Source organism: Delphinus delphis, chromosome 8 (assembly GCF_949987515.2).
Source record: "Delphinus delphis chromosome 8, mDelDel1.2, whole genome shotgun sequence".
Classification (NCBI taxonomy): Eukaryota; Metazoa; Chordata; class Mammalia; order Artiodactyla; family Delphinidae; genus Delphinus; species Delphinus delphis.
In genome coordinates this window covers 54,413,935-54,432,055 of record NC_082690.1, presented here as the reverse complement: position 1 = coordinate 54,432,055, position 18,121 = coordinate 54,413,935, and the positions used below count along the sequence as shown (strand labels likewise).

Sequence of the window (18,121 nt, the reverse complement as noted above, 5' to 3'; positions counted from 1 at the left end):
ACGGTTTGGAGAGACTCTCAAGAGGTGAGACCTGGCGACTGACGGGCTTCGGGGGTGAGCAAGAGGCAGTGCTGGTGGAGGCGGTGAAACGCCCAGCATCTCTCCCGGCCTCGATGCAAATGTGTGGACACCCAGCTCTGCCTTCTGGGTGAGAGGGGATGGTTTCAGATCACCCGCCAAGCTGCCATTAGCAGAGAATTCTCTCTACCACATGGGTGGATCTCTTTAGGGCTGAAAATTACATTACAGCTCCCAGCTTCCCAAAGTGCAAAAAAGAAATTCCACCAGGCCACAAATTTTTGGTCTCATTATCCCAAAGCGCTTTCACAGGCACCCAATAGAATAGCTTAAAATAGATGACAAACCCAGGGATTAGAGGATACTGCCCAAAGCGGGGGACAGGGAAAGCCAGTCTGTGTGCTCTGCAGGGAGAGAACAGTCGAAGCACATGTGTTCCTCTGTAGGCTGGAATTCTGCCTCTCCTGCTTACCAGCTGTGTGACTTTGGGCAAACGTCCTCACCACCCTGGGGGCATGGATCCTGCTCTGGTCATCTCTGTTGTATCCCCAGCACTTACTACAGGTGTTTAAAACATGACTGTTACATAAATAAATGAAAGAAAATTGAATGAATGAATTGACAAATGAATCAAGGGGACGAAAGCAAAGGACAGTCCATAAAAGGCAGAAGACCATTATCTTCATTCAATTCAATTAAACAGTGTGGTACGGTGGGAGGGTGGTGAGGCTCAGAGATTGTAGCTCAAGTCCCAGAACTGTGCCTAAGAATGACTCTGGGTGAGTTCCTGTGCTTCATCGCTCTGAGGCCCCGTCTCCTCAACACGGACATACTCCCTCACTTCTGTCTCCATGGGTTTACAACGCAGATGCTGCCCACCGGAATACTGCATGTGCATTGGTTAGACTGGGTGCCCTACCCACACAGGCAGCACTCTGAAGCCTCCTTTCTGACCTTGGGATGTTGTGGCCTCAGGCAAGCTACCTGACCTCCCCGAAGCCCAGTTTTTTTCTAATAAATTAGGGCCCCAAATCCCTTGTCTTTCTCTCCCAACTTCTGCATGGTATCCAAGACCTTTGACGCTATGCCCTCCTTGAGGGCAGCACAGTGGGAAAGAGTATGGGCTCCAGAGCAGGACTGTCTGAGGCGAAATCCTGGCTCTGAAACTTACTACTGTGTGACCTTGGGCAGGTTACTTAAACTCTCTGGCCTCAGTTTCCCACATCTCTTACAAGTGGATTCTTTTTTTTTTAATTTTTTTGGCCACACTGCGGGGCATGTGTGATCTCAGTTTCCCAACCAGGGATCGAAACTGCGCCCCCTGCAGTGGAAGCGTGAAGTCTTAACCACTGGACTGCCAGGGAAGTTCCACAAGTGGATTCTAAGACTGTTACTTAAGTATTTTTTTACATAAGTGAAAAACATAGTGTATGTCCCCCAATCTAGCAGAGAACCTGACACGTAGTAAGTACTTAATAAAGGTAGTTCCCTTCCCGACCCTGACCCTAGAACACGGGTCACCAAAGTGTAGGGCTGCATCCTGAGATGTGGAGGAAAGGGATTAGAGCTCCACTCCAGCTCTGTCCTGGGTCCTACCTTGTGGCTCCTGTCCCAGCTTCCAGATATACCAGCTAACTGCCTCGCCAAGCACCTGTTTTCTTCTGCAGTCGGCGGGCTCCATCACACATTCTCGGGCTGCCCCTGTCAGACATTGCTTAAGCACATAATTACAGCCCAAGCTGAGGGTTATTTGCATTCTGCTATTGATGTTAGCATGACAGATTCAGCTGCTGCATCCATAACTCTGCAGAAATGCTCCATTATTCAATCCCGGCGGCGAGCAGGAACGCTGACCATTAAATCAGCGAGCACAATTGAAGGGCTGTGAAAAGTCATGGCTAATTTGAAATTTTATTAGCTCTTGCCTGCTCTTGTTTACCACTGAAGCGGTCCCTGGAAACCAGTCTTTTACCTCTTTATAAACACTCGGCCCTGTGGCACCTTGGAAGAACTGCTTCCTGTTCTCTGGTCCTGGTTGGAAGGATAGCCAGGAATGATTGCTAGTATTATTAATTTTTGTATTAAATGACGATGATGATAATCACAGCTGCCACCTACTGAGTGCCAGGCATTGTGCTAAATGCTTTACAAGGAATGTTTTCAAGGAATGTGTCATTGAATCTTCCCAACCCTACGAAGCAGCCACTGTCGCCACCATCACTCCCGCTTCAGAGAGAATGAACCAGAGGTTCCAAGTGGTAAAGTAACTTGGTCAAGGTCACACAGTCAGTGATGAAGGTGACTCAGAATTTGAACTCAGTTCTTTCTGAAAAATAAAAGGTTCTCTGATCCTGAAGAGACTTTTAGGAACGATTTCTTGAGTGGGAAACGTGAATATACGAGTGTTGCTGAGATGCTACCCTTCTGTGCTCTTTCAGTGGCCTGAGTGACCTCCACCACTGCACTCATCTCCCCGTATTGTAATTCTCATTTTCTCTGTCTCGCTCCCCACACAGTGAGCTCTTGGAGAAGAGCTGCTGCCCGTCTACACCTCCCTATGTTGACGCTCCCCTATCATTCATTTGGCAAATATCTGCTGAGTCGTAAATGTGGGCTAAACCTCCACTAATAGAGACCATCATATTTAAATGAGATACATATTTTAAAAATGAGTAGGGCCCACAAAATTCTTATCGAAGTCTCAGTTTATGAGACCAGCTTCTGTGCAAACCCCTCTCTGTTACTTTCAAATGCAGCATTAGGGCAGCCTGCAGCAGGGCATACGGCTGCTCTACGGTAACAGAGAGCCTTCCACGGTTTCAGTTTCTTAGGCATAGATGACAAGTTTTAGAAAAGTTGTAGTAAGAGAAAAAAGTATGTTCTGAGGACAGAAAAGTAAATTTGGGGGTAGATGAGAAATTAGATTAGAAATACATCAATATATGGTTTTCGAGATTCTCTGGGTCTGGCTAGTTTGGAGACATTTAGATTTTCCAAGCACTTCTTATCTCACTTAATTGTGTATTACACACACACTGGTTGACTTACAAAATGTTCATGTTTCCTGTATTTACTGTTCCCATTGGGAGACACTTGTTATCACAGGAGCAAAAACAAAACCCAAAAACCCGTCAGGAAAATAGGGAGGATTTTTCCTTTATTTCCTTCGAAATTTCAATAAAATCCTCCTACACCCTAAACTCAAGCTTTTGGGAAATGACATTCCCCTCCCCCCCACCCCGAGATTTCCTTTCTCCTTGAACTTCTGAAGGCCTCCTCTCTCTCCTTACATGGTGAAAGTGAAGAGGGGCAGATGAAAGTGTCAGGCTCCCGGAGGGTAGGAGGGGCAGCAATGCCACGCCCGGCAGGCAGTGGCCTCTGGTGCCGCAGGCGGGTGGGAGAAGGAAACAGCCAGAAAAAAGGCAGAACAGAGATTAAAAAGAAAGACAAAGAAAAAGGAAGGAAGGGAAGAAGCAGAGGAAAAAAAAGAAAAAAGGGGCCAGGTCTCCGGGGCACTAAATGAATATTGCAGAGCAGTTCTTGTGCTTGTGACCCTTGAACATGAAGCCCTCTGGTGCTGAGATGCCGCACGGTGCGTGGAGCGCTGGCTTCTGCTAACATTTCCACATACGTCCTACGCTACCAACTTGAGAATGAGGGCCACACCGTTTCCTGTTGCCTCCCTCCTCAGCACCCACCCTGCTGGTGGGTGTCAACTGACCTTGGAGAGGGGCAAGTGGAGAAAAAAAAAGCCAGGCTAGAAGCCTGAAGGCAGGGTTCCATCCCTGAGTCTGTCACTCTCTAGCCGTGAGACCTTGGGCACATCCCTTCCTATGTCTGAGATGCAATGTATTCACGTCAAACCAGGATAATAAGCTCTGGCAACCTCTCAGGATTGCTGAAAGTTTCCTGGGTCGTGAAGAGTAGATCCGTAATTCAACGAAAGAAGTCTTGGAGTCCTTCACCCTCTGCAGACGGTCGCTATGGCACAGGAATGAATGAAGTCCTCTGCCATCAATTGCGGTGCTGACTAGTGGTGGCTTCCTATTCGTGTTGTGACCTAAACAGATGCCAGGGAGTGGTGGGACTTTGGGTGACCATCTCCCCTGGTGGCTGGCCTGCTGGAACTTTCACAGGAAGTGACAGGCGGGCACGAGAGTTCTATCGTAGGTGGTGACTCAGCTGGCCTTCTCATCTTTACAAAAGAAGACACTGGGGTCAGGTTAGGTGATTTACCCAACGTCATACTGCTAGTGAAGTGGCAGAGTTGGGACTCTGGTCTCTTCTCTTTCTTCCAAACCAGGCACTAGTCCACAGTCTACATCTCTTTCCCAATTAGTGCTTTGGACATCCTGGATCCCCCAGCCCTGTCCCCCATCCACAGAAGGCAGAAAATGACTTATTTCTTATCCTAAATGCATAGCACATTGCCTTGTGCACAGTGAGCATATTTGCTGAATGAATGAAAAAATGAATGAATTACGTGAGGATCCCAAATCAAACAGCTCCATCAGTTGGATGGGGCTCATCGAGGGCTGTGAGGCAGGATGAAACCCCACCGCCACCACGGGAAGAGCTCGTTCCTCTCCTTAGAAAGGAGGCACAGGGGACAGGTCTGCTCTGTTCCTTCAGTGTCTGTCACATGGCTGGCAGGCCCTGCGCTAGGCACTGGATAGACAAGAAGAAAATAGAGTCATGTCTCCAGAGGATTTGGTGTGGTGGGTCAGATAGAGATGACCGTGTGCTGGGAAAGAAGGAAGCAGAGGGGGCTTCCTTCTTTCCCAAAGGTGGGAAAGGAAGTCCAAAGGTGGGAACCCAACGTGGGCTGAGGGCTGGAATATTTCCTGGAAGATGGAATGTTTAAACTGAGACTAGAAGGAGGACAAGAATAAGCCAATAGGAGAGCAGAGCTGGGGGCAGGTCTGGGAAAGTTGCGGACTAGCAAACTCTTTGCATCAGAGTTGTTTGCACGGTTCCTTAACCTGATGGTCCCATGGACAGCATCTAACAAGCCCATCCAGCTCTCGGCAGGCTTAACTCCTCCGCGGGCTCGACAGCCCATCAGCTGGCCTCATCTCACAGTTGCCTGCGGTCTGGCCACAGAAGTGTTTTGCAGCCGGCTGTGAGCACAGCATCTGGGGAGGCCCCGGGGGGTGGTGGGTGGAATGTGCCTCCCTGTCTGTACACATCTGGGAGAAGTTTTTGTCATTTGCTAGAATAAATTCTGTACCTTCTTTGAAAAGGCTTGCAAAATCTTTATCTCCTCCTCGGAACCCAGGATATTTAAAGGTCAATTTCGCTCTTGTCTCTTATCACAAGAAATGTGGTTTAGAGATAGTCTGAAGTGCGGCCAAATTCTTTGGCTTTATGTGAACGCTCCATGCCAACAATGGGAGATGGGGAGGAGAAGGGAGGACAGAGAGCTCTGTTCTTGGTTTTACTGAAATTTCTCCTTCCAGGTTGCATCTATCAGTTATCTGAATTGCAATCCATGATTGTTTTTTTTAATGGGACCAACAGTGCCTAAAGAGATTAACACACCTTGAAGCTGCTTCAAGATCCTTTATCAAAAGGGGTCTGGTTGCTTAAATTCCAGGGGGCTTTTTCTCTTGGCTTCTTCTTTTTAAACACAGGTTCCATCCTCATCCTAGCTTTCCCACTGATCCACTGGATGACTTTGGGAAAATCACGTCAGCTCAGTGAGCCTCGGTTTCCCTGCCTGTAAACATCTGCCCTGCAAGTGTGTTGTGAGGGGCTGGAGGTTATGGACACAGAGTGTCCAGTGCAGGGCCTGCCCCTTAGAGATGCTCTCTAAACGATGGCTGTTGTCTTCCTTTATGTACATTTGAATTTTTTTCCTTCTAGCAATAAGCGTGCAATAGCTTGGGATACAAAATTTAACTAAGACATGAAAAAGGTCAAAATACATTATATGGAGAAACAGTATAATCATAAGTACAAAAAGTAGAGGATAAAATTATATAGAGAACATAATTCCAAGTTTTAAAAATAATCATTTGTATATGAATATATATTTATTTCATAATAAACATCATGTTTCTGTGATTACAGGTGGAAAGGAGCGGGAGAAAGAGAACTGACATTTGCAGGTGATGAACTGAGGCTTAAGAGAAATTGAATAACTCACTGAAGGTCATGCAGCCAGCAAATGGGGGAGCAAGGATTTGAATCCAGACAATCTCGGTACAGATCCTGTACTTCTAATCACTGCGGTACGTTGCTTCTCAGGGGCTTTAGATACATCATCTGTAATCCTCATAGCAGCCCTGCAAGGTAGGCCTTACTATTCTTATTTTACAGTCACACAGCATCTTCGGGCCACAGTTTCTCCATCTCTGAAATGGGCATGAATGCCCCCATCAGTGGGTCAGTGTGCAACGCATGAGAAGGTGCACGTGACAGCACTTCACAGAGGCCTTCCTAAAGGGCACTACATGCAAAGGGAACACCTCCTTCGTCAAATGGGCCACACAGAGGAATTCGCATTTTGTGTTGAGGCCGGGCCTCTGCTGCCTGGCGGCTCCCCCTTAGCAACCAGGGCTCAGGGTGAATCTGGAGGCAGGCTAGGTTGACTGGGCAGCCCTGACAGAGGATTAGGAGACTGGGAGTAACTAAGCCATATCCAGGATCTATTCCCCGCTTTAAAAATGTAGACAATGACCACAAGTGAAAACAGAAACAAACCAATGATGCTAAACCCAACTCAGGCATATTGTGTAACTTTTTTTTTTGGTCTCAGTTTAAAAACACTGCAACAACATGCTTAACGAAGCTTGAAATTCCAGTTTAATTTGTAAAGGACTGCTTTCAGCCTAGCAAATTGGGAAAGAAGACAAACCAGAAGTTCTCAGATAACTTGAAGAGCCGCGGTCAGGGTTACGATAGAGCCGTGAGTCCGAAGTCTGGGCACGCTGAAAAGCTCTCATGTGGCCAGACCTCACAGACTATGCAGTTTCTGTCACTCGCCCGCTGTGTGACCTGGGCAAAATACTTCCCCTTACTAAGTCCTAGCTTCCGCATCATAAGAAGGGGATGAGAATACCATACACCTCCCAGTGTTGCTGGATGGGACACAGCTGCTTTGCAAACGGTAAAATGACATACGAGTTACCATTGTCATTCTCTGGTCTGCTCTGTGGTACCGCTGTAGCCTATTTAAATTCAGGTAAGTACTCGCACTACATGTCTAGGAGGAGGATAAAGCACCAGGAGGAGGTGGTCCCTAAGACCACACAGAATATGGCCCAAGACTCTGGGGTCCTAGTCCAGCTGTGTTAATGACTTTCTGTGTGACTTCCATGTATACGACGTCACATCCCCTCTCTGGGCCCCAGGTTCCCGGTCTGTAACGTGCAGGGGAGTAAAGGAGGGAGCTGTAGTCTGTGTTCTCTGTCTCCTCCAGGCCTGTTACTCACATTAACCTCTGCTAATCCCTTCTCCAAGCCCCTGAGTCACATCAGCCAAAAACCACCTCTCAGCGAGACACTAACATTTTTTTTCCCTCCACTCTGACTTATTTATCTGGGATTATGCTGTGTCCCACATCATGGCTGAAATAAAGGCATCTGTTTCATTCTATCTCCATTAGATTTGGTTGTTTGGATGACAATTTCTTCCAAATAACTGTGAGCTTCCTGAGGGAGACAGACGGGGTCACGTTCATCGGTCTCAATATCCTCTTAGAAAGGAGTGTGGTACCCGGTAGACAGCAGGAGCCTAGCAAACGTGTGCTTGACTGAACTGCAAACAGCCAAGCGCTAACTCTGGCTCACCCCTGTGCTGCCGTGCACAGCCTGCCACACTTCTCCCTCCACTAAAACTGTCCCTGTTTGGCCAAGACCCAGAGGGGCCAGGGAGGGTAGTCTAGCCCCCTCCAGCACTTGGGGACAGTCTAACCCTTACGGTTGTTTCATCCGTGTCACCTGCAAAGTGGGGACCCTCTGCCCCTTCCTCTTGGCTCCCCCAGTGGGTAGAGAGCCTACCAAACTGAGAGGGTCCTGAGGTGAGACATTCCCTCATTTTTCAGTTGAGAACCCAAGGCCAAGCTCCCTCAACAGTCCGGTCTCCCCAGCTAGCTGTCTTCCCCACCATGATGATCCACGGGATGTCTTCCTGGCTGGACTGGAAGCGCCATGGGACAGGGGCTGCATCACCGTTCCCAGGAGGGTAACATCAGCTGAATGAGTGGATGCTCCTTTATCACAGCAATTATCCCACTACATTGCAACCGGTGCTGTTTCCCTCTCCAGGCTGCGCACTTCACAAAGACAGGGACTGTGTCTTATTTGTCTCTGAAGCCCCAAGACCCAGGATAGGGCCCAATGCAGAGGAGACATTCAGTTCATGTTTGCTGAGTGAGTGAATGAACTCAAGTTGCAGTAGCGCTATTGTATGGCATTCGTAAAAACCATGTAAAAGCTAATTCCAGCCCATAACATGCTCCCTGAACGGAAGAGGTATATTCTCCTACACCTGGGGATTTTCTGATTGTTCTTTTCCAGTTCGCGCTGGTTCATCTCCACGGCGGCTGGAGAAGGCTCTGTTCCCCTGGGGTCGGGATCAGCCCTGTTTCCTATGATGAGAAGCTCTTTCTCCCACCAAAGCTGTGGGGCTTTTGGCTCCTGTGTGCCCACGCTCCCTGTCAGCACTGGGGAGTCCCAGCACTGGGAGGGCTGCCTCTGAAGGACGGTGAACAGAGGGTACATTGGCATTGTGTTTCATGTGAGGGGGTAAATGAACGCTGTTTTATAACTTATTCTGCTATGCGTGTTACGGGGGAGTGCACCCTCGCCCCACATTTCTCAGGGACATTCAGTTCTTTTGCTGCCAAGATAGTCAACAGCTTTGGCCAAGACCCTGGATCCCTGAGAAGGGAATGACTTCATGCTACGGCTCCTCTCCCTTTCTTTTCTAACGATAGGAATGTCATTGCTAGTCATGGAATTGCGTCTACATAGGCCAAGTGAAGCGGGGGAGTTAGGCAGATAATTTAGGCTGACACCTCTTCCCTATGAAGAGCCAGTACGATTGTACTTTATCTTGCCTGAAGACAGGGCTACTTGGTGCCCTTCCCTGCTTTGCCCATGATGTTTTCTCCTTCCTTTCCAAGAAACGCCTGTCTGCCCAAGCTTCACCTTCTTGATGAATGTTTTCCTACTCTCACAACAGCCAATACAGAAGTCTGCAAGCGCCCTTATCACTGTCCATTAGCCCTTAACTTTGGTCTCCCTCCCTCATTTGAGCTCCTGGAGTGTGGGGACCGGACTTACTCATCTCTGTGCCTGGTCTAGGGCCTGACTCCATACAGGAACCCTGGATATTTATGGAGCTCCACAAATCTCAGACTGATGAAGGGACATTTCAGCCCTGTGAGTTCTCAAGACGAGAGCAGGGACCCACTGCCTCTGCCTGGCTGCCATGACCCGACCCCACGAGCTCCTTGTCGACAATTACCCCAGGGGGCCCAGGACTGGGTGCATCAGGCCCGACCACCTCCTGGATTCAGGTAGCAGACCGAGGACTGAAAGCTGAAAGACCAGTGGCCTGAAACAGCCCAAGGCTGCCGGAGCCAACTCAAGGCAAATGAACCAGGGTAATCACAACAGCACACACCCGGCCTTTTAATCCTTCTGGTGCTTTGAGACTGTAGAATCACGCTAAGTAGAAGGTTCCCAAAGGCTGGGATGCTGAGTCTGGCCTGTTGACTTCCTACTCTGTGCAGTATATCAGAAAGTCCCTTGGTACAAATATGAGGGAGCTGCATAAACACATGTGGACTAGGCCAACTGTTAGGCCATCATTATAAAGGAAGGATGAACTGTTTTGATCTTTTTTTTTTTTTTTTTCATATCTCCATCTTTTTCTTCTCCTAGTAACCCCTTGAGATTGGTAGAGTCAGGAGGGATCAACCCATCTTCCAAGTGGAAAAGCAAAGCACATTGTGTTTGTATTTATTCAAGTTCCACACAACAGAAAGACAAAGGCTAATTCTAGGACTAATATAAAGACTGGAAGGGCTCTTATGATCCAAAGGCCTCCCTTTATAAATAGGGAGTGTGAGGCCCACCGACATCGAGTGGCTTGCTTAAGGACACACAGAGCACCAAAGACAGAATTGGGATTAGAACCCTGGACTCTTCACTCTCAGCTAATAAAAGTTCCACAAGACTAGGCCTCCCTTCCTTAGGGTTTTGACCGCCCAGCACTTGAAAAAAACCCAACAGCAAAGACAAATTCCACTAAAAACCCACAGGGACAGAAGGTGTGGAGGCAAAGGTGGCCCCCAGCATGCTCGGTGAGGGTTACCACCAGAATCAGGGGAGAAGGGACCTTGACAAAGGTAACTCAACCTCCCTCCCCTGGAGAAGCATCCTTTCTGCCACTTTCTGTGGTACAGAATTGGGTGGCCTCTTCCTGTCCACTTGCAATGGCGGTATCTCGTAATGTTGCCAGGCAACTCATTCCATTAATGAATTATTAGAAAACTCCTTCTTCCATATGCCTTCTCCTCTGCACTTGCTCTCAGAGGAGGGTAACTACTTTTGTTTGCACCAGCTAATTTTAATGGATTCAAATGGAACAACCAGTGATACGCACTCATTCCTTAGATGACATGTGCCGTTTTATGCCTACCCTGCAGGCCCCCTTGACTGGACAGCTGGTGTGTTGGTGGCCTGTTATCTCAGTAACGCCCACCCTCCACTCTGTGCCTCCCACAGCCCTGGAGATGCACAGCACCCCTGGGTGCCAGAGCCCTACCTCCATCGTTGTCTTTGCTGTCACCACAGGCAGTTTCCATGGACGTGTCGCAGCCAGCTCCTCTCCAGCCCAGCTGGCAGACGCAGTGCCACCCATTCAGGTCCAAGGTACATCTGCCGTTGCCATTGCACAAGCCAGGGCAACCCTCTGCAAGGCAAAGCACACGGCATCAAGGTGTGATCACCCACAGCCACCTGGTCACATACACGCACACTCTGCCTGTCAACTTACAAAAGGCTTTCACATTCGTCAGCGCATCGGTGCCCGCAGCTCCCGGGGAGGTCTCTCATTAGAACTGCCACTTCACCTCTAAGGCAACTGAGACTCAGGGGTGGAAGGCCTCACTAAGGATGCACAGTGGCCAGGATTCTAGAGCAGGAGTCAGTGGATGTGGGCTTGTCCAAATTTGATCACTGGAGCTTTTAGGCTGATCCTGGCTCCTTGCTCACTCTTGCCTGTTTTTCCTGTCTCTGGTGGCTGTGTGGAACAAGGGAATCATCTATTTACTCCTCTTGTCCCCTCAGCACTTCTGGGTCTCATTCTAAAAGGCCGTACTTTTCTCAGGCCTTGTTACTAGGTTCATTGTACTGAACCTTAGGTTTCTCATTTATTTTGTCCTATTTTCTCCTAAACAACTGTCTTTGCTTTCAGGAAGGGTTCTGGAGTCTTTTTTTCCCCATCTTATCTACAGCGAGTAAAGGGAACCCGGACAACTGCCACGAGAGAGACTAAGTAGGGCTGTCTGTGATTGCCATTGCAGGTTTGGGCAGGCTTCCCTTCCCTAATTTTCTTCATCTGTACATCTGTCTCCCTGTCATCTATTAAGCACCTTCTCTGGGCTAGCACTGGAGGTACAGAGATGAGTAAGACCTAGTTCTTATTCTTGAGGAGCATGTAGCCTATCAAAGGAGACAGGTTTGTATAAGCAAAATATTTCACTGCTAAGTACCCTGAGGGAGATGTACAAAATATGGTGGGAACCAAATACAGGAGTGGCCACCTGCCTGAGAGGGCTGTGGGCGATTCAATCAAGGAGGGTCAGGCAATATTTAGACTCTGCCTTAGGTCTGCTTTGACTATATCATAAGGTGGGGAGTTACTATTCAAGTAGATTTGCAGGTTTTTGTTGACCACCTTTTCAAACCCCTCTCTCTCTGAGTCTGTAGCTTAGAAATCTAGGCCTGAGAATCTGTGAAGTTACACGGTTTACTCCAGCTTCTGCGTTGCTGCTTGGTTTTCATTCAAGTCCTCCTTTCAACAAATCTGCCAATTCTTTTCTCAGAGGGGCTATCAAAATATTACCTCCCTGGGATATCTTCTCTGGCCCTTGCTCAGTCTCAGGGAAAGGTATGGATGTGAAAGTACTCTGCCACCTATAAAACTTGTTTTATTATTAAGAGCAGCAACTACAGCTGCAAACTAAATTTTCTATCATTAAATAACTGAAAACGGACCCATTATTCTTAAATGGGACAAGTGTGGATGTGGCTGTCTGATATAAGACCTAGGCCAAGGTAGGTACTCACTAAATGGCCGATCAAATAGAATCTAAAGCTGTACTGTTTCAAGGTCTTCTGATAGTTGACTGTTCTTACAAAGTAAAATGTTCATTTATACTTGAGATGTTCAATACCAATCAATCAATCTGGCCACTGTGTTCCATTCAAAGGAAGAAACACTTACGGAGTGTGTACTCTGAGCCTAGGAGGGATTCCTGTGGAAGTTTTGAAGCAAATGTAGATAATGGGGTCACAGCAGAAGCCTGCTGGGAAAGGTGGGAAGCCAGAAGCATGGCCACCCCAAAAGCGATCGAGAAAGCAGTTGGAAAGCACAGGAGCAGTGCTGTGACGTGCAGGTGACCGCCCAGGCATTCTGACTCAGTAGCTCCCATCAGCCACCCCTCCTGATCTAAGCAAATAGACTCCCTCTTTTTCCAATTAATCCCATTTAAAGTTTTGTCCATCCAGCTGAGACTTTAAATTAAACCTCCTATGTATTTGAGATCCGTTGTGGAGGAAGAAGAGTCCAATCGTTAAGAATGGTAGTGGACTGCTTTCTCTTGCTCCAAGATGTAGCCTCTTGTAAGATGCAAATAACATCTCTTATCTAAGAGCACACGCTTGGGAGCCACATCAAAGGCTGGCTCTGTCACACAGTGGCTTTAGGACACCCAGGCACCTTATTTAATTTCTCTGAGCCTCAGTCTACTTATAAAATGGGGTTGTTGGGAGGATTAAATAAGATAATGTACGCACGATGCACAAAGCCTGACATACAGCTTGAACACAGTATCTGAATCTTCTACTCACCCTGACCTTCTCTCTAGTTTAGTAGAGGGACTATAATATCATAAGTTGTATCCCTAACCTCAGGTAGGGGTCATAGAAAGGCAAAATAGAAAACTGAGGCAGTTATCTAGATCAGAGTTGGCAAGCTTTTCCGGTAAAGGTCCAGATAATAAATATTTTAGGCTTGTGAGCCATATGGTCTCTGTTGCAATTACCCAACACTGCCACTGTAGCTTGAAAGGAGCTACGTACAATTTATAAATGGATGGGCATGGCTGTGTTCCAATAAAACTTTATTGACAAAAACGAGTGATGAGCCAGATTTGGTCTGTGTGCTGTAGATGCCAAACCCTGGTTTAGATGCTTCAGGACAGTGATGACAATGCAGTTGCCATATACTGAAGGTCTCCTATGGCTTGCCACTGTGCTAGACGTTCTACATATATTATTTCCAAACTAAGTAACTTTTGGTTATATTTTCCAGATCCTTATTTCCCAGGGCAGTGCCAATTTCACTCCCTTTAATCCTAAATTTTTAATAAAAACCATGTGTTATAATACAGTATGGACTTTGTACCTAGACAGACCTCAGTTTAAATCCCAGCACCACCATTTTACTTACTATCTGTGTGATGACTGGCAAATTATTTAACTCTCTAAGCCTCAGTTTTCTCATCTGTAAAATGGAGGTAATATGTAATTCAAAGAGTTGTTAAGAAGATTAATGGGATAATGTATATCAATTATTTAGCACAGTGGGTGACACTGGTAGGCATTTAACAAATGACAACTGCTATCATTATTATTGGGTTTATTTTGTTTTAACATTGTATAACTTCACTAAGAAACTCACAAACCAGAAAATAACCCTTTGCCAGTCCAAACTGTGTCAATGTTTGGGTCAAAAGCTGTGGTCCTCATAAATATAAACCTTGCCAGAGGGAGCTGAGACAAACCCAATGACGTGGTCATGGGGCCAACATGCAGCTCAGCAGGAAGCAACGAGATGGGTTGAGGGTCACGAGTGTCACACCAGGCCCACTGTTTCATGCTTTCCTGGCACCCTTTCCCCCTGAGAGCAACTGTCCCGAGCATACTCAAATTATTAATTTTGCAATAGTTTACTGCCTTACTCCCTCCACTAGAATGTAAACTTGCCATAAAGTTGCCATACTTGCCACAAAGGCAACCTTGGACCTAATCCAGTGCCTTGCATGGAGCCAGTACTCGGTATGTATTTGTTGAAATGAATCAATGAATGAGGTGGAGACCTAGGTCCAGCCTGCCTAAGTTGTGCGATCTTGGGAAAGTGATTTTTCCTCTTTTGGCCTCAATTTCCTCATCTGTGAAATGAAGGTTTGGATGAGATGCTCTGTTAGGTCCCTCCAGTACAGCCACCCAATAGAGAAGGTCAAAACAACTTCAAATTTGATGATTTTGTTCTTAATTTCAACAAACTTTACTTAACACCTACTGGACACCAGGCATGTGTTAATTCTGGGGTACACAGAGCTGAGATATAGCCTCTGCCTTCAATATTTTTATACTCTATTTATCGATACCCTTTGTTCCAGGGCAACTTAAAATGGACCTTATAATCTCAAACAATACTTCTCAAAGTGAATTCTTTGAACTACTAGTTCTACGAGGTCCTCAAATACAAACTTCTGTCAGTCTGGAAAACAATATATCCTATATTCTTATCCTAGAAAGTCACACTAAATATTAATACACTAAAGGCTCTGGGAAGTCTTATAATAAAGAAACCTGCTTATCTGAGTATCAGAACGCTTTCCCCAGAACTATTCCTCCCCTACCCACAACCATTTACAATAATGCAGAATATTCCATTCCACAAAACCCTCTGTGGGAAGCGCCTCTTAGCACACAGTGCCTGGTGCAACACATTCTGTGCTGCTCTTAAACTGCCAGGGGGAGCCCGTGTTCTTGGGGAGGGTAAGCTCTACACGTGAAATCACAGCACTCTCTCCACAGTTTCTTCAAATGGACCAGGTTCTATCCCGAGGGTCTGCACTGTCCTACCAGTTTCAGGGTTTCAGAGAGAACTGGAGTACCTGTGGCTTGAATGAGGTTTGCTCTCAAGCAGGAATTTGCACCTGGGATCAACACACGCCCATGAGCCAGTATGAGGAAGCCTCCTCTGGGGGACTTGCTGACTTTCTTAAAGCAATATGCCCATCTTTACCCATTGCTAAAGCTCACTAATTCCACAACCCTGAAATCATCAGTAATTCAGAGAGCCCAAGTGACATTAACAATCCCCTCTGGAACGACTCACACCAGGCATTTGCCAGAGCCAAAATAACGTAATTTTAAGGTTTAGAGAAGGGCTAATAAGCTTTTGAAAAGAAACAATGTCCTTTAAATGACAGGGGACCGCTTTATCTTCAACCTCCTGCTTAAGCCTAGGAAGAAGCCTCCCTTGAAGCTAGAAGACTTTCAGAATCCTTGAAGGTATTTATTTTTTACTTAAGTGGTAAAGCAGCTATGCAACACACCTAACACAACAAATGTCCCATTTATGTTTGTTTCTCTTTCTGGTTTTCTTGTACTTTTTCATCCCTACCGTCACTTCCCTAGACAAGGTCACTGTTTTTTCCCTCCTAGATGATAGCAACAGTCTCCTAATTGGTCTCTTTGCCCCCAAATGCTCCTTTTCAACTCTTTTCCACAATATGGCCAGATCGATCCTTCCAAATCACAAATGTCATCAAGTCATCGTCCTGCTTTTAAAAGCGGGATACCATGCTTATGTTACGGCCCACGGTCTTGGTCTATGAGGCCCTGCCTAAGTTGGGGAGAGCTCTTCTTGCTAAGTGGCCGTGGGACTTTCTCTATCACAATCGTCATCATACTTTGTTGGAATTATTTGTTTTAGTGTCTTCTCTGCTAGGCTGGGACCACTTCCGTTGTGTGGCATCCACATTTCCTGGCACTTAGGAGGAGTTCAACATACTTGCTGAGTGACTGTTGTTTCCTCAGTGTCTTCCAATGCAAGTGGAAAGCAAAGAACAAAGGCTGGTTTGTCTCTGAACTGCAAAATACTCTACTCTGAAAAGTCTGGGGTTTGCATTATATCGGTCTCTGAATTCTTTTTTTGGGGGGAGTTACTAGTACCCATTATACCAGAAAGCCAGCCAGATGCGGCTTGGTCCAGACCTAGATTTTGGCAAGAAACATTTGTCTTTTAAAGCAAGTTATGATTCACTGACCTAATCCAGCTCAAGGTTTGGTGATATATTTTCTGAACTAAAGATCAGAACGGGTGGTTTGAGAGAATACGGGTCACTTCCTGGTGAGGCTGCCAGTTTGGAAGACAGTTTGGAGGAAGAATTTTGGAAATTAATGGGACATTCTCGGTGACTTACCGTGACAGATGAAAGAATACTGGAAATACGGATTAGGCCAGGAAACACAAAATCCTGGGTTCTGTCACTTACTATGAGTGTGATCCAGAATGGGCCACTCAGCTTCTTCAACTTTAATTTCCTTCTCCAATCAAATGAGCATATCTATTCACTTGAAAAAAATTCACAGGACTCCCTTAAGACTCATGGATATGGAAAAACCTCACAAAGTAGGGAAAAAAATCCACCAGCTATTAAACTTAATCCATACTGAGGATTCCTCTGATAATGATTATGTGTGAAATGCCTATTTTAAAGAGGCTCAGAGGTGCTACTCTTTCTTGCTGGAATAATGTTATTCTTGGTTGAAGGCCAGTACGTGAAATGCGAGGCAGCGTGCTTCTCGACACCATTGGATGGGCCCTAGTACCACCTTTGCTGTATTTGGCAAAGATATTCCAGTTGAAAAGCATTTAGTTATTGATGTTTCCCTAAAATCCTTTCCGTCACTTTTTAAACAGCAGTTGCTATCTCTTATTAAAAGCCAATTTAACCTTTTTCTTTACAACTTCAAAAATTAGTGTGGTTAATGAAGTCCTTCTCAAGTTAACGGTGAGGCTAAGAATATGATGATAAAACAGCACAGCTAACATTTACTGAGCATCATTCCTGCCCACGTGCTAAGCACTTTACACTCATTACTTTAATCAATCCGCACGCCAATCCCACCAGGCACGTCCTGTTTTCCTCATTTTATAAAGACTCTGAAGGGAAGAGAGGTGAAGAAGCATGGCCAAGGTCATCCAGTTCATTAAGTATTGGAGTTTGGATTCACACTCAGGCAGTCTGACTTCAGAGTATGTTTCCTTAACCAATGAGCACATATTTGGTGCCTGGTGCCGTGTGAGGGCTTGAGGATAAAAAGCTGAAGATGGCATGGTATTTCTCCTCCGGAAGCTTGGGGCCTTTCTGGAGCACACACATCTGATCGTTCTGAGACTTATTCCTAGAGCAATGAGGCCTCTTTGGAAAATTGGGTACCATCTACTTAATGTAAATGTTTCAAACAGAAGGAATTACTTGGCCTGTGGGGAACACTCTTCAAAAATAAAACTTACCAAAGTCAGGCCTTCTCTGAAAAGGAAAAAAAAAAATCCAAACAAACAGACCATTCACTTCCTGAGGTCAGGGGTCTGTTTTCCCCCATTTCTCCAGAGCCTGGGACAGCATCTAGCACACAGTACTAGTACTAGGGGGAATGGAGTTCTTAGGTTTCTTAGTTTGCTCTGGGGTCTCTTCCTGTCTCAGGCCACCCACCCTGGTTCCCAGCATCTTCATTCTGATGGACCAGGGGCCATAAAGCATGGGCAGGGTGACATGAGATGGGGTAGAAAGGGTGAGGGGGTGTATCTGTGTATGGGGAGAGAAGGACAACAGCACGGTGGTAATGTCACAAAACAGACTGAGCACCTGGGGCAGGGGAGAATGACACTCCAGGTATATCAACCATCTTGTGACCAAAACCCCGCCCTCCGGGCAGTGTCTGCTGTGACAAAGCCTGGGACGCGGCAACACCGAGACACCTTGCTTACGGGGTATCTATACATTTCCAGATACGCATTTCTTCTGTCTGTTATGCTCATACACAAGCACACACACAAAGACAAC

At 46.5% G+C, this 18,121-nt stretch overlaps 1 protein-coding gene across 1 annotated transcript in view; it reads right to left on the bottom strand.

Moving 5' to 3' along the window:
* TENM4 (teneurin transmembrane protein 4) overlaps positions 1-18,121 on the bottom strand; it is a 385,173-nt gene that overhangs the window by 95,127 nt on the left and 271,925 nt on the right. The window contains exon 14 of the mRNA XM_060017248.1: positions 10,798-10,944. Coding sequence (XP_059873231.1) covers positions 10,798-10,944 — 147 coding nt within the window. The remainder of the gene's footprint in view (positions 1-10,797; positions 10,945-18,121) is intronic.